This window comes from Rana temporaria, chromosome 2, assembly GCF_905171775.1.
Source record: "Rana temporaria chromosome 2, aRanTem1.1, whole genome shotgun sequence".
In the NCBI taxonomy this organism is placed as follows: Eukaryota; Metazoa; Chordata; class Amphibia; order Anura; family Ranidae; genus Rana; species Rana temporaria.
In genome coordinates, this window is record NC_053490.1 from 189756785 (window position 1) to 189783361 (window position 26577).

Sequence of the window (26577 nt, forward strand, 5' to 3'; positions counted from 1 at the left end):
TCCCATGATTCATATAAATTTCTCCTAGGATTCACATATTTTCCTGTGAATACAATTTAAAAAAAATATTTGAATTGTGAAAGTTGTGTGAAAAAAATTTACATAACAAAACAATGCTGGAACAGCCCCATCTGGTTCTCCCTACATTTTTGTAGAATTCCCTTTAAATTTAATAGTTCCCTTTCCTTGTCAAATATATTTTTAAAATCCAGGTTTTAATATCCTAGACACAATGTTCTCAATCCACAACAATCTGACAAAAGCAGGAGACAAATATTAATAATTTCTGAAAGAAACAGCTGGCTATTTAACAAATAATATAGTTATGACCAAATGGTTATAACACTTTGCTCAACTAACTACTAATTTTTAATTGCACAAATACAAATATTTAGAAAAAATTTACATTTAGTCCTAAACAGATAAATGTTTTTTCACGTCTCTTACAAACCTTACATCTAACCTGTTAAATCCCACCAACATAAGCTTTTTGATGCCCAATTTTCAGAGCAAAATGTACTAAAACCTTGCTTAAAAAAGATACCCCTTGATAGAATTGTTCAGTATGTGGGAAAGTTAAGTCAACATTCTAAAACTGTCCACAAGAAACAAGTTATGAACTATGGAAAATTGAAATGGTATACTGAGAGAACAATAAATAATGATCTGCCAACACTACAACGTCTTCTGACTTAGAATAAAAGGTATTTCAACATAGGGATCAAGATAAAGACAAGAAAATCTTATATTTCCTCTATCTGGCCCTAATCTAAGAGATCCTATCACCTAAATTTGTATTTTATGTGAACTATCTTCTAAAACATTATCTCGCCAAATAACTTTAATATGCAATTTGCAAAACACTATTTTTACAAACATCTCTATAACTTTAAAAAATATTTTTTTTGAACGTAAACATTCATGTTTTTCTGTTTGGAAAATGCCAGTGAACATATAAAAGTGTAGTGGCAGCTTAACTACTGCTTTGTTTCTTTCCACAAAACATTTAAAGAAAACCAAAAATTAAATGCGAATCAAGGCAAATTATCAGGAACAAAATAAGAACAGCATCCTTGTACTATAAAACCTTTCTCCCCAATTCCCTTCTAGCAAGAGACAAACATCCTACTGAGAGAACGCAGGTGTGCACAGTAGCTAATACATATTTTGGCTAGAAAAAACTCTTCGCTCTAAAATTTAGCCAGAATATAATCACACTGTGACCCAGATACATTCTGAGCAGTCTAGATTAGATACCTTATCATGTCAATGAAAAACTACAACGTACTTTAAAATGCAGAACATTCAGACAAAGAGAAAAATATAATTTCTCAACAATTCTACAGAGCCTTTGAAGAAAAGAACAGTCACAGAAGGTATATATATTATCTAAGACTGAAAGGTAAAGGTTGCATTGTCATCAAGAGGTAGCATAGATCGTAGCAAAATAATAGAAAAAAGACATGCTAAATTTAAACAAAAGGGTATTATAGATTAAACTAATAATAATGCATTATACATATATATGTTACATTTTATTTTTATTTTAATAGAACAAAGTCTTCTTTAAACAGCAAGGGTAGGTTTATTCTAAGTGAAGGATTATGATGAATGGTACGTAGCTGCCTGCAACTTATACAATTGTTCTCATAAGTTTACATACCCTGGCAGAATTTATGATTTCTTGGCCATTTTTAAGAGAATATGAATGATAACACAAAAAACATTTCTTTCACTCTTGGTGTTTGGCTGAACCCAATTATCAATCAACTCTGTTTACGCTTTTTAAATCATGATGGCAGCAGAAACTACCCAAATGACCGTGATTAAAAGTTTACATACCCTGGTGATTTTGGCCTGATAACATGCACACAAGTTGACACAAAGGGGTTTGAATGGCTATTAAAGGCAACCATCCTCACATGTGATCTGTTTGCTTGTAATTAGTGTGTGTATAAAAGGTCAATGAGTTTCTGGACTCCTGACAGACCCTTGCATCTTTCATCCAGTGCTGCACTGACGTTTCTGGATTCTGAGTCATGGGAAAAGCAAAAAAATTGTCAAAAGATCTGCAAGAAAAGGTAGTTGAACTGTATAAAACAGGAAAGGGATACACAAAGATATCAAATGAATTGAGAATGCCAATCAGCAGGGTTCAAACTCTAATCAAGAAGTGGAAAATGAGAGATTCTGTTGAAACTAAACCACAGTCAGGTAGACCAACTAAAATTTAGGCCAGAACTGCTAGGAAAATTGTTCAGGATGCAAAGAAAAACCCACAAATAACTGTGAAATACAGGAATCTGAAAACATGTGGTGTGGCTGTTTCAAGATGCACAATAAGGAGGCACTTGACGAAAGATGGGCTGCATGGTCGAGTCACTAGAAGAAAGCCATTCCTATGCAAATGCCACAAAGTATGCCGCTTACAATACGCCAAAGAGCACAGAGACGAGCCTCAAACCTTCTGGCACAAAGTCATTTGGAGTGATGAGACCAAAATTTAGCTTTTTGGCCACAACCATAAATGCTTCATTTGGAGAGGAGTCAACAAAGCCTATGATGGGGAATTGAGTAATTTTAAAGTTAATTATGATAAATCTGAAATGCTAAATGTATCACCAACAGAAAAAACACAGATATTATTACAAAAAGACTTTCCGTTTAAATGGCAACAAGATTTAAATAAGTTACAAGAATTGAACTACAATGTGACAATCCGAAAAGTAATACAATTATTACAAAAATATGAAAAAACAACACACTCATGGATGGGAAGAATTAATATAATAAAAATTGATATATTACCAAAATGATTATATATATATTTCAAATGGTTTCTTTTGGCCGTTCCAAAGAAACCCATGATGGAACTAAGGAGAGCAATAGGAAGCTTTATTTGGGCCCATAAGACACCACAAATTGTAATTAGAACTAAGGAAAAGGGAGGACAAGCACAACCTGATTTTTCAAAATACTTACAAGCAGCCTCTCTGATTAGGATAGTAGACTGGTATCAAAGTATGGAGGACTAGCAATGGGTTAAATTAGAAGAAGACATTATAGATATTCAACTCAAAGCGCTTGCATGGATAAAACCTCACTTAAGACCTGGAAATAAAATATTACCAATATTTGTAAGAGCCACATTAAAAATATGGGACGCAGAACTAAAAAAACGGGAACCTATCCACTATGATGGGGCCAATGACCCCATTGTTCTCCAATCCAGAATTTCCAACAGCTCTAGCAACTACAAAGTACTTAAAATGGAATATATTGGAGAACGCAAGGGTGGCCCAGACCCTAGTGGAAGGGAAAATACCAAAAATGCAAGATCTTGGACCTGAATATAAACATAAATGGATGCATTACCAACAATTAAAAACATATATTGCAACAAATATAGTATTAACTTGAATAAATAGACCAAAAACCAAATTTTAACAAATTTTAATAGACGAACAAAAAACAACTAAAAAAATATCCAAGATATACGGTTTGTTACTCCCTTCTGGACCCCTTAGATAATTAATAGGAATGAAAAAATGGGAAAAGGAAATAGGGAGATCAATATCAGAGACAGAATGGGAAAAAATATTTTTAATAATTCATAAAACATCTTTAGCGAGTAAATACCAAGAAAGAAACTACAAAATAGCAATGAGATGGTTTTGGAGCACAGTAGCGTTAAATAAAATAAATAGTGGTCAAACGGATATCTGTTGGAGATGTGAGGTCGAAAGGGGGACTATGGACCATATTTGGTATAGTTGTCACTTGGTGAGAAGTTTCTGGGAAAAGGTTCACAAGATATATTGGAAAGTGTAGGGAGTAGAGAGGAATTTAAATATAGATATTTCCATGCTATCTTTAATTCCAGACACTATAAAGAGCATTAAGAAAGATATTTTTCACCATATGACAACAGCAGCTAAAACAATATTAGCTCGTAACTGAAGAAATAATAAAAACCAAATATAGTAAAGTGGATATGTGAAATTAATGAAATACAACATATGGAAAGACAGATCAGAGAAGAAGGATATATAAATAGTCAAATGCCAGTAATATGGCAAAATGGGATGAATTTCGGCTCTCAGAAGGAATGAAACAATATATATAAAGGGAAAATTAGGAGAAAACATTTAGGGGACAGGTAAAAGAAGTGGAAGATGAAATAGAAATAAGGGGGGTGCTTTTTTTTTTTTTTGAATAGTAATTGTGATGAGTGTATGTGGAGGATGGTGGAAATGGGTGTGGGTGAATGCTGAAGGGTATTGTGTTTTAATGACAAAGTAACTCGTACTCATCAAGATTCGGTATATTGAATAATTTATGTGAACAATGTATATTGTAAGTGAATCTTGTACAAATGTAAAAGTTTTATATCTGAGGAAAAGTTTAATAAAAAGAAAATAAATGAAAAACAAGGCCTATGATGAAAGGTACACCATTCCTACTGTAAAACACAGAGGTGGATCGCTGATGTTTTGGGGATGTGTGAGCTACAAAGGCACCGGAAATTTGGGCAAAATTGATGACAAGATGAATGCAGTATATTATCAAAAAATACTGGAGGAAGATTTGCATTCACCAGCCAGGAAGATGCACATGGGATGTACTTGGACATTCCAACATTACAATGATCCAAAACACAAGGCCAAGTCGACCTGTCATTGGCTACAGCAGAATAAAGTGAAGGTTCTGGAGTGGCTATCTCAGTCTCATGACCTCAATATCTCAAAACGTGTAGTTCATGCAAGACAGCAAAGAATTTAGAGGAACTGGAGGCTTTTTGCCAAGAGTAATGGGCAGCTTTACCATCTGAGAAGATAAAGAGCCTCATCCACAAATACCACAAAAGACTTCAAGCTGTTATTGATGTTAAAGGGGGCAATACACGGTATTAAGAAATGGGGTATGTAAACTTTTGATCAGGGTCATTTAGGTAGTTCAGGCACATTTAAACCTTTTGGGCCTATTCAGACCTTGGACTTTTGGTGCATTGTGATACCACATGCTGTGGCACATGGCAGCACATGTGCATTGGTGAACTGAGGATTCCATTCAAAATGAATGGCAATGTAACGCGCTAATGCAAGTCATGTGCATCACTTTGCGTTAAAATGTGTTGTGGTAATGCACATATTAATGTGCATAATAAAGCAAAGCAATGTACTGGAAAGGTGTGAGTATGCCCTTAAGAAAGTTCTAAATGGCTGAGAGAGTGGAAAGTTCACCAGAAATAAGGACACAAATTGTTATGCCCATGCAATACTTCTTGTAATGCAATTCATTAGCCATTTTGCAGGAGAACTGCTCAATTTTGTTTTCTCTGATGTTTCCAACTTACAAGAGGACGGGCAAGTATACCTAAATCTTATATATTCTGATAAGAGGAAATGCGTTGGCCGAGAGTGTTGATCAGGAGGTTGTCAGCTGCTGGTTTTCGAGCATGCTCCTCCGACAGAAGCCAACCAAACAGCCAGCTTCTATCGAACCGGCTGCCATACACATGGGCCAAATTTTGGATGTTTTTTATTGAACTGGCCCATGTCTCCCGACATTTGGCCAGTGTGTACGATGCTTATCTATGGCTAATTTGCCAGCCACCTAAATAATTTTGAAATGGTTTGTTAGGTTTTTTTGTTACTATTCTAAACCTGACATATCAATGCATTTTTTGTAATTTTATGCATGAAAGTTTTAAACCAAACTAATAGACCTGTTTCGCACAGCCACCTACAGGCTAAACAGCCAGCGTAGGATGTTCACATTGCTGCCTTTTGTTCACAGCACACCTTTGCGTCATCTGAAAAACCATTGTGCACTTAATCATTTCACATTCTTTCACTCGCATTTACCACACCCCTTATCCCCATTATATCATTAAAGTTCAGTATTCACCAGTTAGGCCTATTTTACCTGATTACAACTGTCCTGCCATTTTCCATTTTACACTGCTTTATTATCTGCAGTCTCTTAATACTTTGATGAATACATCCGACTATGCCCTGTGTATCTTGCAAATTTCAGCCTAATCTTGCTCTTTAAAACTGTTTTGCGACTAGCCAGTTTTTATACTACTTCCTCATCTTTGACCTCTTTATTGTTAATGAGAATTGGAGACAGTTCAACAGTAGGACAGTTTTACATCAGAGAGAAAAGGGACAACCTCAGTGATTTAGCCCCCTCTTCTCTCTCAGTCAAAGTGAATATTAACATGCAATGTAAACATACATTTTGTATGGTGAACATTCACTTCCCACAGTGCACATTCACTTCCCACAGTGAACAGTCTCTATTACTTTAATACAGTGGTCTCCAAACTGTGGCCCTTTGCTTGCCTATATCTCCTATATCACCATTCTTCCCAATGACACCATCAATGGCCCTATACTTCCTATTGATACAAACAATGGGGCCTTCTTTCCCCATTATAACCAAAGATGGGGCACCGTTTATGCCTACTGATGCTCAGGCATTTTCTACTCCCACTGGGCACAGTCCAGCCTCCCTAAAGCCTGAAGGACAGTAAACTGGCCCGTTGCTTAGAAAGTGTGTTGACCCCTGCTTTAATAAATCAACGCTAATGTTTGATACAGTGTTTACGACATGGCGATAACATAAAATTTACACTACACTTAACGTCACTGACTAAATACATTAGCAGGTGCTGTCAGTATGCATACAACCATATATTTTGCTTGTCAGGCTCCACAAAAAACGACTGTATATGTTTTGCAGTAAGTATTACTTTAATGTACGTTGGTGTAATAGTTTGGTTGTTTTGCTGCCACACTACCAGTGCACCATTAAATTATATAGGTAGACAAAAATCCTCAAAGAAGCCAACATCACAAAGGGTGACAAAAGGTGGTCAAACTTCTGTCCTAAATTTTTGCTAAATATTGTGGCAAGATCAAAAACAGGAACTTTTTTTCACACAGGGATGCAACTATTTAAAACAGTTCTCCATGTAGAAGAGGGCCCACGTTTCTGAACTGAGATTCTGGTCACTGGCTATAGAGAGCTTTGAAAGCTGGAGCTAACAGTTATCAACTCTGAAGAAACAAACTTTTTTTTCCTCAACAATGACAACACCTTTTATGATCTTTTATGCCAATGAAATGACATAGTAACAGTATTGCTGAAATTTGTGTTTATTGACATAATACTAGAACTAACTCAAACATTAAATTAAATGTGAAAAAACAATCCAAAGGGACAGGAAGAACTAATTTCTACAGCACTGTATATTTAGAAAAATTACTAGTACAATATTATATGAAATTATTCTTCAGAATGTATAACTTGAATTTATTCATCTTGTCAATTTTAAATCTGCGGTCAGTAAAGCACATACAGTATATTAAAAACAAAAAGTGACCCTGTTAGGAGTCTACAAATTCATGAAAAGGACCAAAAGGTAGGAAAACTGTTCTATACATACCTGTTTGTTGGCCCGCTAAAATTCTGTAGCAGAGCTTTCACTGCCATTCCGATTCCACACTTCTGGGTGTGTGGAATAGCATCTCCCTGTGGCCAATATGGTTGCTTCAGTTGTGTCCTGCAGCAACTAGGGGTACACAGTAGGCAGCTGGGGAACCCACTATTCAACCAGCCAATTGAATCAGATCAGTGCCATGACCTCTGCTACTGTATGGAGTTTTAGTAAATAGGCTGATGGACAGCTATGTAAAAAATATATTTTCCCTCTAAGTCAGTTCTTTGTGATGTTGTAGACACCCCACCTGGACAGGTTCACTTTAGGGATCTAATGGAGGCAAAAATGATATACAACTCCTTACTGCAGTTCACCATTAATAAATTAAAAACAAATCTGAAAGTTCAGTTTGCCAAAATTCTAACATTTAAAGGAAATAACATATACACTACTGTCTAGCAACAAGATAAACCTTGATTCAAAAATGTCTTTTAAGCTGGCCATGTACTGTATGAATTTCAGCCAGACAAAATTCACTTAGCAGACAGCCCTGTCAGCATTCTCTCACCCAACATACTTTGATTGATGGATTGAAGGGGTTGAGTGGAAAATTATCAGCTGAACAGTGGCTGCATCCAAACAGATACAGAGCTGGTTGTCAAAAGGTCAATAGCTGCAGAGGGATATTTGTTCATCTGTGCTAAATTGCGTGGATGGGGAAATGTGTTTGATTTTTTAATTTATCACACAAGCTTAACGAAAAAAAAAAAGATTTTAATAATAAGCCGACCCTTCTCAATGCAAGTTTGGTAGGGGGCGACTTACACTCACCTCCTGACACATTTAGGTGGGCCATCCCATTCATACATCAATGAGAACTATTTAGGCCAGGGGTGCTCAACCTATGGTCCGCAATGTCTTTTGATTTGGCCTTCAACCTCAAACCAAGAAAGCTTATGGCCATGCTTTGGGATGGCAGGTTGGCATGCTTAGATTGTGATCAATGGGTTGCTGTCCCGCTATCTCAGAGCATCTCAGAGCATCAGAGTCCCTGGCCTGGAGAAGGAAGCAGGAGCCGCATAAGAAGATGCTTCCTGTATACTGCCGGCTCCTGTCCCAGGCTGAGTGCTACCAGGTGCTCTAGGATCTTTCTAGCATTCTGAAGAGCGATGCCAGCAGAAGCTAAAAGAGGAAAAGGTCAATGTATGAAATATCACATACTCTACACTTTTGCAATGGGCATATTAGCACCTATAAAAAAAATTTTTAGGCTGCTTTCACACTGATCTGCAGATGCAGCGCAGTGCACCTGCGTTTTTCCTGTTGGTTAGCAGCACTGTGCCATAGACTTATTATATCCTCCTGGTTTGATTTGCTTTCTGAAAGCGCACCAACATTTCTGAATGCAGGGGTTTTGGTGCGTTTTCAGAAAGTGCACCACACCCACAGGTTGTAATTAGTGATGAGTTTCGAGTTCGAGTTAAATCATGTTCGACTTGAACATTGCCTGTTCGCCCGTTCCCTGAACAGCGAAGAATTTGGGGTGTTCGCGGCAAATTCGAAAAGCTGCGAAAACCCTGTAAAAGTCTATGGGAGAAATCTAAAGTGCTAATTTTAAAGGCTTATATGCAAGTTATTGTCATAAAAAGTGTTTGGGGACCCGGGTCCTGTCCCAGGGGACATGTATCAATGCAAAAAAAAGTTTTAAAAACTGTCATTTTTTCGGGAGCAGTGATTTTAATAATGCTTAAAGTGAAACAATAAAAGTAAAAATTTCGTACCTGGGGGGTGTGTATAGTATGCCTGTAAAGTAGCGCTTGTTTCCCGTGCTTAGAACTGTCCCTGCACAAAATGTCATTTCTGAAGGAAAAAAAGTAATTTAAAAGTACTCACGGCTATAATGAATTGCCGGCTTCCGGCAATACAGAGAAAAGTCATTGAAAGTCATTGATGAAAAAAAATGCATGGGGGTCCCCCCAAATTTAATTACCAAGCCCTTTAGGTCTGGTATGGATACTAAGGGGAACACTGTGTCAAATGTACAAAAAAAAATGTCGCAGAGTTCCCCCCACAAATCCACACCAGACCCTTTACCTGAGCATGCAACCTGGCAGGCTGCAGGAAAAGAGTGGGGGACGAGAGAGCGCCCCCCTCCTGAACCGTACCAGGCTACATGCCCTCAACTTGGGGAGGATGATTTGGGGGTCTGTGACCCCTCAAAGCACCATGTCCCCATGTTGATGGAGACAAGGGCCTCATCCCCACAACCCTTGTCCGGTGGTTGTGGGGGTCTGCGAGCGGGGGGGCTTATCGGAATCTGGAAGACCCCTTTAACAAAGGGGACACCCAGATCCGGCCCCGCCTATGTGAATTGGTAAGGGGTACCCTTACAAAGAAAGTGTAAAAATTAGTAAAAAAAAAACCACACATACACAGTTGGGATAAGTCCTTTATTAAAAAAAAAAAAAAAAAAATTCCAGTGGTGGTAATCCATTCTCAGTCTCCACTCCAGCGCTGTCAGTATCCTGCGATGCATGATCTGCTCTCCAGGCTCCAGCCATGATGTTAAGCGCAGCGAGTAACAGCATTCTGTCTCCACCGGAGAGACCCCGGGAATGACGTTGCGGCAGCCTGACAGGTCTTATGTGGCTGAGGACGGGGCCACCTGTCACGTGAACCTGTCCCCCTCTGACTCAAGGGGAAACCCGGGCTCTCACAGTGACATAACGGGTAGCCCCGCCCCCCACTCTGATGGAACGCAAGTTTCATGCAAACCGAACTGGGGGGTGTTCGGCTCATCCCTAGTTGTAATGGAAGTTTGTGGCTCAGTGCAGCTAACCAGCAAGAAAACCACAGGTGCACTGCACTGCATCCGCAAATCAGTATGAAAGCAGCCTAATAACCCTTTTTTATTGGTGCTAATATGCCCATTGCAAAAGTGCAGTATATGTGATGTTTAATACACTGACCTTTTTAAGCTTCTGCTGGCATCGCTCTGTTTGCACTGTTAATTTATATTGCTGCTTCATAACCAGCCATATCAGGTGACAATATATTAAGTTTGCCTTTACTAACTGGTTAATTGCCTGTTTTCTTTTATGTAATACTTCCACTGGGTACTAAGTATTACTTTCAGTGATTTTCTATGATATTTCATGCTTTGTATACTCAACCTAGTATGTCAGAGGGACTGAAGTTCTTAAAAAGGTTGAGGGAAAGAACAGAAACCTGTCAGGGAAGGCTTGCCCATAGTACTGACAATGCTTCTAGGTGCATACAGTACACGTGTGTGCAGGCACAGGCTGGCAAGTGTCCAGGTATATGTGCATAGGCATGTACACACACGTGTGCGTGCGTCTGTCACTAATACTGGAGCCAAACAGGCGATTTAAACTAGACTGCAGCACTGGCTCATTGCTGTTTGGTCTACAGCATTCTTTGTACGTTGTCGCTTGTTCCTGTGCCTGACTTATGATCCTGACCCGGCTTGCCTCTGACCATGTTTGAATAATACCTGCCCTGACCTCGGCTTGTTCTTTGAATCTGCTTTTGTCTCCTCTTTTTGCCTGATCTGCTTCACCATTGCTGACCTTGGCCTTTGTTCCGACTATTCTTCTGCCTGCCATTTATACCTGATTTGACTGTTACCGACTCGGGTTACCTAACCCTGGTTCCTGTTCATCCAGTCTGCCACAGCATCTCTGGTCCATTAAGCTCTCGTCTGGTCCTGGCTAACTTGCTAAGCATCTGCAGCTTGTTGCCAGCCAGCCAAGCACCTGCCAGCTTGCTACCAGCCAGCCCTGTGTCTGCTGCATCTATATGTTGTCAGCTGCCCCATGTCTCCTTGTTCCTTTCCTGTGAAACATTGGCTGCTTTCCTGTGTAGACTACAGGACTTACTACAGGCACTCCTACCTCACCATGCTCTTGAAGCCACTGTCTCACTCCCAGTAAATCCTGAGCCGAAGCTGTAAAAGAGGCCTCCCTCTTCACATCAGGATCAATAACCAAGTACATGACAGGAAACTTTGTAGCTTGTTTTAAAAAGACTTAATGTCTTGTTAAACATGCAAAATAAAACTAGTTATCAATATTTATAAGAAATAACATCATTGTTGATTCTATTCAGTTGATTCAATTGTTGATTCAATTGTTGATAGTATTAAAATATATTGTATTTATTGGTATCAAAAAAGTATTTAAAAGAAATTAACAGTATAAAACATACATACAAAAGTCATGAAACATGTGGTCTGTGGCCACAAGGCAAAAAAACACTAAATGAGAATACAATTGTTGTATATAAACCAATCGCCAACACATTTTTTGAGTCCCTAAAGCTCCTTCTTCAGGGAAGGTTTTAACAATCGTAGTTAAATAGTGATGAAAATAGTCAACACACAGTCAACAATGGGATAAAAACAGTGGAAACGGTAGAAGTCAGTCAATGAAAAGTAATGAGTATGTGAAGCAAAGGAAAAAGACAGAAAGACCTCCCCAGTCTTCAGGGTGAATCAAGGGGGAGGTGCTGGGATCACCTATAAGATGAAAAAATCTGCAGCCTAAGGGATAGCCTTTAGATCTTTTAAAGAGACCCTTATGGAACATCAATCCTATATAGCATAGCCTTGCTCAAAGCATATTCAAAATGGACTAGAAAAGCCTGAGCAGTATGATTGCAGATTACAGTATGATTGCAGGATAGTCATGTAACAGTGTTTCTCCGGATCCAACTGCTAAGATGATCCACACAGCTTTTCACGCTCTACTCATCTAAGACCAGACTGATTTTCTCTTTAATCATCTGCAGCTTTAGGCTCTGAGGAAGAAGGCATTCCTTCGAAACGCATCAGCCAGCAGAGGCCCTGATGTCTTCTCCTTTGTCATCTGAAGACTGTGGGGTTCAGGACCGATTGCCATTATTAGGTGGCCTTTACAAGCAACATTTCTCCACATGTTTGTGAGTAGCTTTTAACTGTTTTTTATCAATAAATATACTTGGGATAATGCACTAGGCTGGTGCACCCTCTTTTCTTATTTTTTTTCTGTGACTATTAGGATATTCCCTATCCTGGAGGGCTGTAAGGCCAGAGAGACCATCCCTTGAGCAATAGACCACCTGGACATCACACTAATGCGCAAGAGTGTTTGTTTGTTATTATCTGCAGCCTTAGGCCTCTTTCACATACGCCCTTCAGTTTTTTTAGGCAGACCCGATCGGACCATACATTGCATGTATGTTGACACTCGCTGACATCCGGTCCGATCCTATCTGCTAAAAACAGATGGATGGGGATCCTTTCCCAATCCGTTTATCGCATAGAATCAGATGGCTATTGGGTGTAAACGGACAGGCAGTCAGTTTACAGGCATAAGCGGAATGGACACGGACAAGCAGTTTGCCTGCTCAATGGGGATCAGCAGACAGATTTCCCACTAAGATGGAGGCGTTCGCCTCATGTGAGAGGTGCCTTAGGGTCTTGAGGATTTTAAATTAATTTAATTTTTTTATTTCCATGGACGTGTGTCTTTTTTTAACCTGACTAAATATGTAACTTTATAACTATTTCTTAGGCACTGAGGTTCTATTTAAACAAGACAAACCTGCATTAGGAACAGACCAGTCTGCCAGAAAAGAATTACTTCTATAAGATATATTCCAATTGAATAGATTTTTTTTTTTAGCAACCCTGGGAATTGTTTAAGCTATTAGGCAAGTGGTTTGATATGCTTTCTACATTCAATTCAGATTGCATGTGATCATATCAGGCAGACAGATGCCTGAAGGTAGATATAAAAATGTCAGTGTTTACCTCTTCAGAGTGTCAAGAGTTAATATGTTCACGGTGGATTTAAAAAAAAGAAAGGTAGAACTTAAATACTGTATATACTCGAGTATAAGCCGACCCGAGAATAAGTAGAGGATCTAATTTTACCACAAAAAACAGGGAAAACTTATTGACTCGAGTATAAGCTGAGGGTGAGAATGCAGCAGGTACTGTAAGCGGAAATAAGGGTCAACAATGCCCATTTGCAGCCTGACCTCACTGTGCCCATTTGCAGCCTGACCTCACCGTGCCCATTTGCAGCCTGACCTCACCGTGCCCATTTGCAGCCTGACCTCACCTTGCCCATTTGCAGCCTGACCTCACCTTGCCCATTTGCAGTCTGACCTCACCTTGCCCATTTGCAGTCTGACCTCACCTTGCCCATTTGCAGCCTGACCTCACCTTGCCCATTTGCAGCCTGACCTCACCTTGCCCATTTGCAGCCTGACCTCACCTTGCCCATTTGCAGCCTGACCTCACCGTGCCCATTGCAGCCTGACCTTACCGTGCCCATTGCAGAATCCGATCTTGGTTTCCCAGAAAACACTGTGTTCAGTGTTCCGCCTATCACGATCGCCCTCTCGTTTGTGATAGATGAGAGGACGAGAGGGCGATCGTGATAGGCGGAACACTGAACACAGTGTTTGCTGGGAAACCGAGTGTTCCACCTATCACGAAACAGCACAAGGAGGGGCACGATTTTTTAAAACTGCACGGCCGTCATCTATGTCACAGACTCAGGTACATAGACCGGATTCTGCAATGGGCAAGGTACTGACTCGAGTATAAGCTGAGGGGGTCATTTTCAGCCCAAAAAAAAAGGGCTGAAAAACGCTTATACTCGAGTATATACACTTATATTATGTTATTATTATATTTTCATATATACTAAACTGTTTCTGAATTGCGCATACAATATTTAAATCTTTGTTCAGCATGTAATCCCTGACTAACCAAAAAAACAAAATAACAGTCTACGGAACTTAAAAGGTGCAATGACTGGTTGTAGGAACAGTTAGCTTTTAAAGGGATTGTGTTTTACTTTAGTGTTGTATTAATCACTTCGGCCCCGAACCATTTGGCTGCAAAACGACCAGGCCACTTTTGGCGACTCAGCACTGCGTTGATTAAACTGACAATTTTTTTTGCGCTATAAACAAAAATAGAGCAACAATTTTGGAAAAAAAAGCAATATTTTGTACTTTTTGCTATAATAAATATCCCCATTTTTTTTAAAAAAAAGCTAATTTTTTCTCAGTTTAGGCCGATACGTACTCTTCTACATATTTTTGGTAAAACAAATTGCAATAAGCGTACGTTGATTGGTTTGCGCAAAAGTTATAGCGTGTACAAAATAGGGGGCATTTTTATCATTTTTTTACTAGTTATGGCAGCGATCTGTGATTTTTATCGTGACTGCGACATTATGGAGGACACATCAAACACTTTTGATGCTATTTTGGGACCATTCACATTTATACAACGATCAGTGCTATAAAAATGCATTGATTACTGTATAAATGTGACTGGCAGGGAAGGGGTTAACCAGTAGGGGGCGGGGAAGGAGTTAAGTGTGTCCTAGGGAGTGATTCTCACTGTGTGGGGGCATGGCTTACTGTTACACATCAATGATCGCTGCTCCTGATGAGAGAGAACAGGGAGATGCCTTGTTTACAAAGGCATCCACCCCGTTCTGCTGTTCCATGACCTGATCGCGGGACACCGTCGGTCATCGAGTATATGTGTATATACGTTGCTTTGCCTGCCCGTGCCATTCTGCCAACGTAAATGTGCGTGAGGCAGTCCGCAAGCGGTTAAATCAATGCAATCCAAAAATCTAAAATTTGACTAGCATTAGGTCCACAAGTAAATAACAGACACTGATATGCAAGCAGCTTGCTGATAGTATTTTCTGTGGCCAGGATACTTCATTTTTGAACAGTGACGCTCAATTTACCTAAATAGAAGACAGTTTACCAGTATACCTAATAGCTTTACATGATCATATATATTTTTAGGAATTTTAATATACAGGACATCCTAATTGCCCTGCAATCCTTAACAATAGCACCTTTTGTCCTCAAGCGTGTCCCTTATGCGCCGTCTCTCCTTTTGCCTTATTTGGGTTCTATCTGCTGCCATGATTGACGTCGTGTTCGAGTCTTATGCCAGTGCTCAGGCAGCCTAGCTTGAGTGAATGCTGCAGTGTATTCTTATTTTTTTTTATAGAAACCCACTACTGTGAATGCAAAGAGTTGATGTATTGTGCACAAGGAAATTACACATGTAGACAAAATTGTGATTCTTTTGAAATGATAGAAAATTGTAAAATAAAAAAAAAGTGCACTTAAGCTTTGTGAAAAACAAGATTGTTATCTGGGACAACTAGACAGTCTTTTGAGTATACTCTTTGCAAATAAGACCCCATATGCAACTAATTACTATACACAGCATGACGATACACAGTTCTGAGCAATTTCTGTTTAACGATTTAAGGTATGAGGTAAGGTACACTATGATACGCATTTAAAAAAAAATATGTCATTTTCCTTGTTTTTGTAGAGGGTAGAAAACGGGATTATTTCAAATAAACTAAGAGATAATTAGTAGACAATGCTAAAACTGGCATAAAACCTTCCTTCAGGCAACTCCTAATTTAAGTGTTACTGGCACAAAGTGGCGACAGATTGTGCTTCACTACTGCAATATTTACATAGCAGAAACCCACAGTGCAGAAAACGTGAGGCTCAATGATGCAGTAAATTAGCAACAACCATTTTCCAGTGTTAATTTGCTTCCTTGTATATATCCAAATCTTTGACTTCCAAACTGATATTCCACACAGAGTTATTTCTTAATCATTACAATTAAAAAGAATTATACGGCCATCAAATCCTGACCTGGCATAACACAGGCTTAATACTGCTAACCATCTCAAATGTTCTTTTCTTCAATCTGACTTGATTAGAATTTTACAAGTTGAATACACGGCTAATTTTGGTTAGAAACCACACATGCCGCCTGCTCGACAAGTAAGCCTTAAATAGAAATCTACTCTTTGTGTTTATACTAAGCATATGTGGAAATTTTCCAAGGCAGAAAGGAGAAAAAAATGGAAGCAGAAAGGAGAACATATAAGTGCCAAAGAACTCACGAAGGCAAAGTTGGTCAAGAAAAAAAGGTTAAAAATTGTCAAACGATGGGACATATTGGTGTTTTATCTAGATACAAAAAGAAAGCTAACCTAAAAAAAAAAGAATGGTGCATACTAAAAAAGAAAAAGAAAAACTTTATCACTTTTTCATAAAAATCACATGTAAAAACAGTGAGACACCGGACTATATATTTTTTTTACCTTTCCTAATCTTTGATGCTCTTCGAAAGCAGAAATCAATTCCTGGGCCCATTTTATTTTGTCAGCACTCGGAGTAAACTGCTCCTGGACAATAGGAATCTGGCTTGGGTGAATCACCTGCTTACCTACAAGAAGATTAATAACACCAGAAACATGAATCAACAACAGATGTTCACGCAAAATGTGTCAAACATTCAAAGATGGAGAATGCCTCCCGGACTAGACATTAAATAATAACAAATAATTACTGTAATAGCGTTCTTTTTTTATCCCTGGCACTCCAAAGCAGCATGAATCCTTTCCTTGTGCTCAGGAGGCATGGAAGGATAAATGCAGCCTTGGCTCAATTCAGTGCGCTTTAAAAGAATACAAATAATCAGTTCTGTTTTAAAGCAAACAAAAAAGGAGCCCCATTTTTTTGGTTTATTGTCTAGCTAGCAAAAAAGGGGCTGTGGCTGGAATAAACTCTGTTAGACGCAGAGGGACACTGTGCTTTTAAACAGGTTAAATGTGAAGCCTGTAAGGGGAAAAAACATTATGTACTCCTAATAAAAAATATACAAAGTCATGAAAACACAATATGTAGTTAAATGATACAGATCTCCTTTTCTTACTATTCACACCAAAGATCCAATGAACAACAGTTACAATTTTCATGGTAATGGTGAAACACATATCCTAATACTTTATTAGGGTTCTTGTTTTTTTTTGACCAAAGGGTTTAAATGTGTACAGCCATTGTACACAAGACCAAACTGTGTCCCAGCATATTAGCACTGTACAATGTATTGCGATGTGAATGCAAGGCAAAGCTTAATAATTGTAAAAAAAACAATCACTATTTTAAAAAAAATGCAATCTCAGGTTTAAAACATATATTTCTAGTACAAAATATTTCTGCCAGCTAGTGAACGCTAAATATTACTGTATTGTAGCCCAAAATTAAAAACATAACAAATCTGCATGCATTGATACTACTCAGTACAAACATTGACACATTGCCTGTGCTGCTGTTTGTCTTTTTAATTTATCATAATCCGTCTTTAAACTATGAGATCTTCATTTGGTCGCAAGAGGTAATTTTAAGTCCTTGAAAGCATCAAGTATTAATGCTGACTTTGATAATCATTTAATCCATTATTTAAAAAAAAAATTGCATGTAGTATAGCTTAGTAACCCTGTGTGCGCAGGAGATCCAACAATTTGCAAGAGTGTGTTTAATATATATATTTTTAAATACAATGGTCTAGAATCTAGACAGAAAATAATAAAAGCTAATAACAATTTTGTTTTTGTACCCTGTTAAAATAAATATATTATTAACAGTTGGATAGTAAATTAGAATATCTCTGGGCTTGAACGACATCAGATGTGAATATCATTCAGAATATCTATATATCTATATATATATATAAATATATATCTATATATATATATATATATATATATATATATATATATATATATACACATACACACACACACATATACATAAATACACACATATATAAATATACAGTATATATAGATCTATATATAGATTTATATATACTTTATCACACAATTTTCTTTTAAATCTCTTCAGGAAATGATTTAACATGTAAAGGAGCTAGGTGAAATGTGACACTACACTGGAGCTCTCTAATCTGTTCAAGCTCAAAGACTTCATTGTCTGCTCAGGTATCGAACACTACTTGACATATTGTTCTAGGTCAATTTGTCAGCTACAACAGGATTACAATATTTCTAACTCTTCGTATAAGGGTATTTAGCTGTAACAAAGCAAGGCATGCTTGTATGTAGCTCAGCATCATGCTCAGTAAATAATGTCTAAAATTTGCCGTGCTAAGCAGCTGCATTGTTTAATGGGATCCTGTAAATAAAACATGAATGATTTCTCACTTCTTCTGTTTTTATTTACAGCAAGGTAGGGATTTTTTTTCAAGGATAATCATGACAAATTAGTAGTAAAGTTGGATTCAAAGAGCATTATACATTTGTATAAGAGGATTAAACTTTCTCAGTGTTAGGTACAACTGTGCCCATTATTTCTAATGCACCTTGACCAGTTCTTATCAGAATTGCGCTAACAGATGGTAGTGTGCTGTGCTTCCTATTGTTGGCTTTACACAACATCAACTGACCTGTTAACTTGAACAGCTGTGGCAGACCACCTGAGTTAAGGGTATGCAGTACAGCTCAATAGGGAGAAGCTCTGCTCTTCTTATCAGCACAACACACCAATTCTCTTGCTATGTTCTTCATCCTTATGTGTTAGACATGGTTTGGCATATATCATATAGCACTTGGAGATGTAAAACCATTCCTGGCAAGGTTAAAGTGCCTTGCCATTATTAATTAACTTTTAGTAAATTGTAACTTGAAACACAGACATTTTCTCTTTATATACTATCATTTAAAGATAGCCTTGGCTTAATTCCTGTGCATCTAATGGTGGCAGCCATACTGCGAAAGTGCTGTAGGCAGCGTGTAGCCCTAATACTGTCATAGGAGTGTAGGGATCTGTTTCCCTTTACTGTTAGCTACTAATATCACAGTGTTATTTAAAATGATATATTAGCAGTTCCTGTCTCTGGGGGCATTACTAAAACGATAAGTTCACCTTTTGGGATAAAATAATAAATGCACATATTTTTGCAGGAAAAAAATGTGCAGGTATTATTGTTTTCCTAAGGAGCCTGGAAAGCATTGCACCAGTGATCAGTGGATCAGGGGTGCAATGCCAGAATCCTGAAAACAAGCCCTGTATCTTACAAGCCAAAGGGCTTATGAATGGACGATGAAGCCGATCATCAGCAACCTTGCAGTCCATTCAGAACTACAATCTGTCAGGCACAAAGGTTGATAGTACTTGTAGTTCAAGTAATTCATAGAAAACTGTGAATGAATGACCCGGCCATGTGGGAAGAGCCCCACATGGCTGCATTTGTTTCAAATAGCGACAGCGGGTGCCAGGAGAGGTTCCCGGTTTGCTGTCACTGGAAGGGGGGGGGGGGATGGTGCAGCTACTGAAACTTGCGACGGGTTCCACTTCCACCCTGAAACCTGCAACATGCTTCAAAAGTTGAACTTATTCTTAAAAAAAAAAAAAAACAGCAGGAAGAAGTACAGGAGATACATTACTGGAATATTGTATTTTTACCCAGATCAGAGGCAGAGACTATTAGGAAATTGTTACTGACTGTTTACCTGTAGCCACCCATAACTCCTTAATCTGAATCTTTGTGACAGACAAGTCTCTGTCCTACAATTATTATATCACATGCACAATGCCAGAAAGCTAGATCTGTGCTAATGTATGTGTTTGGTGGTCACCATCCAGAATCTTACTAGGTGAATCTGTTTATTGCAATAGAGTTTATAAGCAGCTCCTTTTATTTTGGTTAACCCGGTCTCTTCTGGTCTAGGATTCTATAGCTAGTTTTCGCTTAGTGCTCAATAACCAGCACAGGCTAGAGCCAGATTAGGCATTCGATGATCACTTCTGGTTGCATAACATTTTAAAAACTACTAGTGAGGGACTAAAGCTTAGAGTAGACAGGACGACTCTGAGCTCCAGTGCCACTCCACAGTTTCTGCATGTGAATAGTTGCGTTCAAGGCTGATTGGACAGTTAGAGGATCTTCTCACCACTGATCTCATCTTAAGGTCTCCAACACAAACACAGATACCACATCATGATTATCCTCAAGGGCCCCTGCAACTGAACTTTGCTGCAACAGTTATTTGGAGGTATCTCTATTAATAACTATATTTATACACTCCGGCATATGTGCATAATACCAACATGACTCCTACCAGTTCCTGCAGACTCTCAGCATAGCTATTTGCCCGTGCCCAAGAGCTAGAGGATCAATTAACTACGAGACAGTTCACCAGAACCCTCGCAGTTCATTGAAAACTGCAAGCTGTCAGCCAGTCATTCAATCACAGGAAACTGTAAATAATTGATGAGGCCATGTAGGTGGAGCCTCGCACGGCCATGCGGGTTTCAGTTAGTCTCAGTGGGTGTGGTGAGAAGATATCTGGCCTGCTGTCACAGGGACACAGGGAATCCAGCTATTACTTTTTCAGAAATTTTCCCTATCACATTCTACAGACAGAACAATAAAGTGAGAGAAATCTCAAAACAAAGAGAGATGCCATCTTTGACAGCTGCCTCCAAAATGGATGTCCGAATTTTTTCCTCACTTCCTGTTCCAGTGAACTGTCAACCACAGGGTTTTTTATTACTTTCTGGCCTGGAGACAAATGTCATGAAGGGAGGATGAAAGCCCCCTAGAGAAAAAAACAGTAATACAAATCTCAGTTTAAAGCCCTTTCTCATTCTAGCCAAAACTTAAAAAGTTTTGTCTAGAATGGGAAAAGAAAATGGCTGGAGTTCTACTTTAACCGTCTATCCCTGCATTAATTTGCAGCTAAAAGTATGTTTTATTTCACAGGAAATGCAGAGATGTAAAGTAGCTCTCATAGGTGTCCGTTTATGAAGCAGTGAATTCTATTCACTGCTTCGTTCTCCGGCTATCACAGTGAAGATTTTTCTCCTCTGTGTGCCGGTTTATCAAGCGGAGAAGATCGCTTCACCCTCGGAGGAGTGAAGTGATCTTCCAACGCTTCTAACACTGGAGAACGGCCCCTGATACTGGAATCTCGTGAGACTCTACGAGATTACAGTACCAGAAATTCACAGAAACACCGAGATGTCAGTTTATTGAGCGGTAATAAATTATCACCGCTCATTACACTGACAGACCGCGTGGTCAATGGAATTAAAATAACGAGTCCCCCTACATAATATATATATGTATACACACACATACACTATATATACATGTATATACACACACATTATATATATGTATGTATATATATGTATACACATAAATATTACAGGGGGACATGGTTACAGTGTTGGGGGGTCTGAACGAGGTAGAAGGAAATTAAAAATCTTCCTCCTTCCTCCTCAGAACCCCCGGGATTTCCTCTTCACTCCCCGCTTCACCAGCTCTGAGATGGTGAATCGGGGAGTGTGAATACTGACACAGATCACCAGTGAAGAGCTCAGATCACAGCTTCATAAACTGGCCGTTTCTGTGTCAGTCAATGAGACTTCACTGTGTGTAGAGATAATCGGCGGGAGAACAAATTCAAACACCTCTCCCCTGATTATCACTGTTTCATAAACTGTTTATGGGCTGTGATCACTGGTGATCCCTGGGATCACCGCTCTTCACTGCTTCATAAACGGACACCAAAGTAAGGAAAGCTATGTTTAGCCAACTTTATGGGTTCACCAGTTGTAGGTTACTCACAGAGGTAATGAACAGAGCAATGGAGAAATAATTAGTCCTTATTAGCTGCTCATAGTACGTGAATGTCAGAGCTAAGACTTCATGTATTGTAAGTATGGAGTTAGCTATGCTCAGGGTTGCCAACCGTCCGTTTTAGGGACAGTTTGTAAGTTTCAGGTGATTTACAAACTGTTTGTAAATGTATGTTATGGACAGTGGCCGCCGCCCATCAAAAAATATGGCCACAGGCCAGCTTCGGAACTGCGCATGTACAGTTCCAAAGCTAGCCTGCCTTGGCCATGCTCGGATTGGGGGGGGGGGGTGTCTGTTGCCCAGCGACTTCATGGAGCCCTTGGTGCCTTTTATGAATGAGAACGGAGTCAAGGCCACAGGACAGAGGAGCCCAGAGTGGGAGATTGGAGTTGAGATGTGATGGTAGAATACACACAGAAGATGGAGAGTGGGAGAATACAGAGAATGGAGTGGAGATGATGGTATAATACACAAATAGGATGGAGATAATGGTAGAATACACATGGAGAATGGAGATGATGGTAGAAAACAGAGGATCGAGATGATGGTAAAATACAGAGGATTGAGATGCTGAAATATATCTGCAGTACTGTAGGAGGACGGGTTGGGTGATGGGACATATTTTGGGGTAGGCAGGCAGCTCCAGCAACCACACAAAGCCTGGGGGGTGGGTCACTGATGTTACACAGCCGTTGCACGCCCGCGGGGGCGCGCAGCGATCGGAGGTGCTGTGTGCCAGTCTGACACACAGCAACTCTGATCGTGGTATGAAGCCTCTGACAGAGGCTTCTTACCACATGATCAGCTGTGACCAATCACAGCTGATCATCGCGTGAACCAGGAAGTGCCAGTAAATGGCTTTCCTTGGTTCACGCTGACAGGGAGAGCCGATTGGCAGTTCTATCTGTCAGAGGGGGGGGGGGTCTGTGCTGATAATCAGCACATTGATTATCAGCACAGCCCCCATCAAAAGGTGGCAATCAGTGCCCAACACCTGCCACCCTGCCCACTAATAAATGTCTGTCAGTGCACACATCAGTCCCCACAACAGTGCCCAAAAAAAGTGCCAATCAGTGCCCTATCAGTAATGCCTGTCAGTCCCCCAAAGTGCCACTCATTAATGCCTGTAAGTAGCTCCTCATCAATGCTGCCTATCCTGTGCCACCTATCAGTGCCACCTATCAGTGCCCATAAGTTTTTTTCTTTAAATTGTCAGTATTTTTTGTTAATAGCGCAAAAACTAAAAACCGCAGAGGTGATCAAATACCACCAAAAGAAAGCTTTTAGTTTAGTTTGGGTACAGTGTTGCATGATCGCGCAATTGTCATTTAAAGTGCGACAGCGCTAAATGCTAAAAATTGTCATGGGCTGGAAGGGGGATGCCTGGTATGGAAGTGGTTAAAAATTTATATTTATAATGTTTTTCACTGAAAATGGTAATTTTATGTACTTTTTGAAGTGTCAGTAAAAAAAAATGAGTGTTGCAAGTACATTTTTGTCATTCTGTCAGTAAATTTCACCTTTAGAAGTTGGCCATGCTTAGCTGATTTCGTACCAGTGAGGATGAGCAAAACATAGCCAAAAGTGTTCAGACACTGGGCTATTTATAACACATTTGAAGCTTAAAGTTGGAGAGCTTCACCATACTAAATATGCACATTTCAGTCACAGAACTGACCTCTGCTTGCTGCTTCAAAATTGTCTTCATGAGAAAATGTAGCCATGCTTATCATATATTTAGATGGTCAAGACAAGACCCTGCTTGGATCCTCCCACTCTGATGAATCAGAATAGGAGGATTCAGGCAGGGATCTGGTCTTCACCATCTGGATCAATAAAGCTTTTTAAGGACATTGGATATATACTGTGTACAGCAAATAAAAAATCATGTCTATTATAGATATTTGGAGAACTAAAAGCTAAAGAGTAGAAACGGCACCTGTCTGATGATGACAGGAGCCATTTGAGGTCTGAGAGTGATAACACTTTTTGCCTTAAAATTGTAAGTCATGGGAGCTGCGGTGGCTCAACGCGATTGGCACTGTGCTGACAAGCCATTCACCTCTGCAGCTAGAGGTTCGGATCCCGGTCTCGGCTTCATGTGAATTGAGTTTGGTGGTCTCAGCCCGGCTCCCGGTGGGTGTGCTATGCAAGGTAAGCCTGTGCTTAGTACGCCCACCCCCCTCCCACAAAAACCACCACACCTACACACGCACTCTAAATTGGGTTAACACACGCACTTTGACCACGCGGTCTCTAAAAGAGAGGCGAAGGACTAATGGGGCTGGTTGAGCGGGCTAATCCTCTCACTCCCTTATAGGGAGTCCCTCTGCCCCGTTGGGCTTCAAAGCGGAGCAGGTAGGGCGGGCTGTGTGGGAGGACCCCCTCACGCACCCGCCATTGCCACCCGGGGCATGGAGAAAGATGGCAGATTGCCTCTGGGGGAGGCCTGCCTACTCCCAACTCCTGCAGTCCGGCTCCTCTCTCGAGTACACGCACAAAAATACACAAAAAAAAAAGAAAAAAAAAAAAAAAAAAAAAAAAAATTGTAAGTCATATGATGGCTTTTCTATAAGTTGTAGTTCACATCACAGGGAGACCTATGCTGTACAGTTATGTGTGCTTATATGTACTTATATCTACTTTTCTATATACTGTAGTTCTATAACACTCTTATATCAGATAGCCGTGCTAGTAAGCTTCTTTTAAATCTCTGTACTTTCTGTCAATACGTTTTTACTTGTCACAATAAAATAATTACAAGGTTAACAGAATAACTGTCACATTTGCATATAATGATTAACATGTGGAAGAGCAGGCTTGTATATGCATAAAACAATGGAGACAAATGTTTAAACAGGAGAGTGATGCTCAGGAGTGACTTCAACTGTGGAAAGTTGTGCTGGGGGTCAACTTGCCTATTGTGAGACATTCCATGACAAAAAGTGCCAGAGACAGGCTGTAGCAGGGAGCGGGACAGTCACTGTGATTGTGGAAGTCTCTGTACTTTCAACTACCAATATGCACCATTGACATATCTCATTCGGTCCCAATATGCCCTGCGTGTCTCACTCTTTAAACTGTACAATTATATCTTTGAGCACGCTCCATTGGTTTCTTTTCTAGATCGGTAGGACTAAAAGTACAAGCATATGGTATCTTTAAACTTTAAACAAATCCTAGCATGTCCATTGGTGATTAAATTAATTGAAAACAAGCCCTCATTCATCTCTGACATTGGGAGCTCATGTCACATGCAGGCCCGGATTTCCCACAAGGCCACCGAGACCAGGCAGAGGGGCAGCAGGGCAGAGGGGCGGCAGCGGCATGGAGTACCCTGACGGCCGGAACATACAGTTAAGGGTGGTAAGTTGCTTTCTAGCAGGGCTAAATGTAGTGTGGGGAAATCCGCTCGCTCGTTAACAAGTGATTGTGGCGATGTAGCCGAAATCACTTGTAAAATGTGTGCTGCCGTCCGTCTTCCCCTTCCCCCCCACATACCTCTCTCTGCTGGCTCTGTCTTCGGGACTCTGTTCTCCCCCTAGCTGCCGAGTCCATCTCCTGTCCCTCCCCCGATGTACACAGTGAGAGGGGTGAGCTGTGCTCTTCCCATCTCAGCTGTGACAGGAGTTCTAGCACAGTGCTAGGACTCCTGTTTTGGAGGTGACAGGGTCAATAAAGAGAACATGTCACCTCCAATTGCTATCACACAGGGAATTGTTTTCTCCTGTGTGATAGCAATAAAGTTAGGTGGAAAAAAAATAAGAAATAATAATTCAATTAATAAAATAAAAAAGTAATTAAAAAGTAAAGAATAAGAAAAATAATATATATATATATATATATATATATATATATATATATATATATATATATATATATATATATATATAAAAGAAAAGTATACAAAAAAAAAGTAAACGACAAGCTACAAAAAAAAAAAGTAAAAAAAAAATATTTAAACTACCCGCGCCGCCCCTGCCATCCGGATACCATTCTCCGTTGATTTGGGGGGGGTACATTGCGGAACCTGGCCTTGGGGCGGCAGGGAGAGCAAATCCGGCCCTGGTCACATGATGTGTGCAAATCAATGTTTCCCTATGAGAGCCGTCTTAACCGGTCCGACACAAGTTGGTCTGACTTTGAAAATGCTCCCTGCACTACTTTGGTCTGACTTTGATCCTACTTCAGCCCATTGAATATCACTGAAGTCGGATTAAAGTCAGATCACCATCTTAACTGATCCGACTTTGGCATGTGACTTGTGCTCTGAAGATCTTGAGGGGGAACCCCATGCCAAATAAAAAAAATGGCATGGGGTTCCCCCTCCAAGAGCATACCAGGCCCTTTGGTCTGGTATGGATTGTAAGTGGAGCCCTCACGAAAAAAAACAGCGTGGGGTCCCGCCAAAATTCACACCAGACCCTTATGTAGCTCAGCAGGTCAGGAAAGGGGGTGGAGACGAGCGAGCGCAAGCAAGAAAATAATGCTGGTAACATCTTTTTGTAGTAGCGTTTTTGCATTTTTAGTTTTTTTTTAGCGTTTTTCAGTAAAAGGGGAAAAAAGCTCAAAAAACGCTATTAGTAGCGTTTAGTAACAT

The 26577-nt window shown here is 39.7% G+C and overlaps 1 protein-coding gene across 1 annotated transcript in view; it reads right to left on the reverse strand.

Moving 5' to 3' along the window:
- The window catches only part of CLYBL (citramalyl-CoA lyase), a 491289-nt gene that overhangs the window by 19544 nt on the left and 445168 nt on the right, over window positions 1-26577 (reverse strand). Inside the window, exon 7 of the mRNA XM_040336168.1 lies at window positions 16633-16757. Within this exon, the coding sequence (XP_040192102.1) occupies window positions 16633-16757 (125 nt within the window). The remainder of the gene's footprint in view (window positions 1-16632; window positions 16758-26577) is intronic.